This window comes from Nothoprocta perdicaria, unplaced genomic scaffold (assembly GCF_003342845.1).
Source record: "Nothoprocta perdicaria isolate Ctin4 unplaced genomic scaffold, notPer1 scaffold_323, whole genome shotgun sequence".
Classification (NCBI taxonomy): domain Eukaryota; kingdom Metazoa; phylum Chordata; class Aves; order Tinamiformes; family Tinamidae; genus Nothoprocta; species Nothoprocta perdicaria.
The window spans coordinates 615291-616270 of NW_020455559.1; the positions used below are offsets into that span (position 1 = coordinate 615291).

General features: G+C 72.4%; 1 protein-coding gene across 1 annotated transcript in view; it reads right to left on the reverse strand.

Annotated features, from left to right (window-relative positions):
• Window positions 1–875, reverse strand: part of TOMM40L (translocase of outer mitochondrial membrane 40 like) — a 2684-nt gene extending 1809 nt beyond the window's left edge. The window contains exons 1-5 of the mRNA XM_026043240.1: window positions 843–875; window positions 652–757; window positions 459–581; window positions 273–349; window positions 93–195 (exon numbers count right to left, since the gene is read on the reverse strand). Of these exons, the coding sequence (XP_025899025.1) occupies window positions 93–195; window positions 273–349; window positions 459–581; window positions 652–757; window positions 843–875 (442 nt within the window). The remainder of the gene's footprint in view (window positions 1–92; window positions 196–272; window positions 350–458; window positions 582–651; window positions 758–842) is intronic.
• Window positions 876–980: the final 105 nt, after the last annotated feature.

The window sequence follows — 980 nt, forward strand, 5'->3', positions numbered from 1 at the left end:
AGCCCTGGAAAAAAAAAAAAAAAAAACGGGCTGGGTGTGGGGTGGTGGCACCCAAGGGTGCCGGGGCGCCCGGCGCGGCTGCGCCCGCTCACCTCTGAACACCATGTTGGCCTGGGGCAGGTTGAGCTGGTAGCCGAAGGCGAACGTGGTGTCCTGCAGCCGCGTGTTGGCCTCCAGCTCCACCCCGACCTGCACCTGGTGCCGGGGGGGACAACAACGGCGTGAGGGGACACAGGGGGGGACGGGGGGGTGGTGAGGGGGCGCCCACTCACCTGCTCGTTGGCTTTGTGGTAGTAGCTGGCGTGGGCGCCGCCGTAGCCCACGTTGAGCGTCGCCACCCACTTGAGAGCTGCCCAGGAGCAGAGGAGCCCCCGAAGGGCCGAGCGGAGCCGGGACGTCCCTGGGCACGGAGCCCGGCCCCGCTCTGCCCCCCCGTGTCCCCCCGCCCCGGGCCGTACCTGTGTATTTGCCCGCCAGGGTGACGATGGCGCCCTCCTCGCCGGGGCGCCGGTGATAGACCAGCTCGCCGCCCAGCACCAGGCGGGGGGTGACGCTCTGCAGGAAATGGGCCACCACGATCACTGCGGGGACAGCGAGGGCGTCAGTGCCGCGCGGCGCCCCCGCGGCGCCCCCCGCCGTGCCGCCACGCACCGGCCTCGCTCAGCAGGTCGGGGTTGCCCAGCGTGAGCGTGGCCGTGCAGTCGGCGCCCCGGTACTCGCCGTCGAACTGCCACGTCACGAACTTGGACTGGTGCGTCTGCAAAGGGGGGCGGCCGCGGGGCTCGGCGCCGGGATCCGCGCGGAGCCGGCCCGGCGCCGGGTGCTCCCTGCTCCGGAGTGACTCCAGCTCCCAGTGCTCCCCCACCCAGAGCCATCCCGGCGCCAGGTGCTCCCTGCTCCGGAGTGACTCCAGCTCCCAGTGCTCCCCCACCCAGAGCCATCCCGGCTCCGGGTGCTCCCTGCTCCGGAGTGACTCCAGC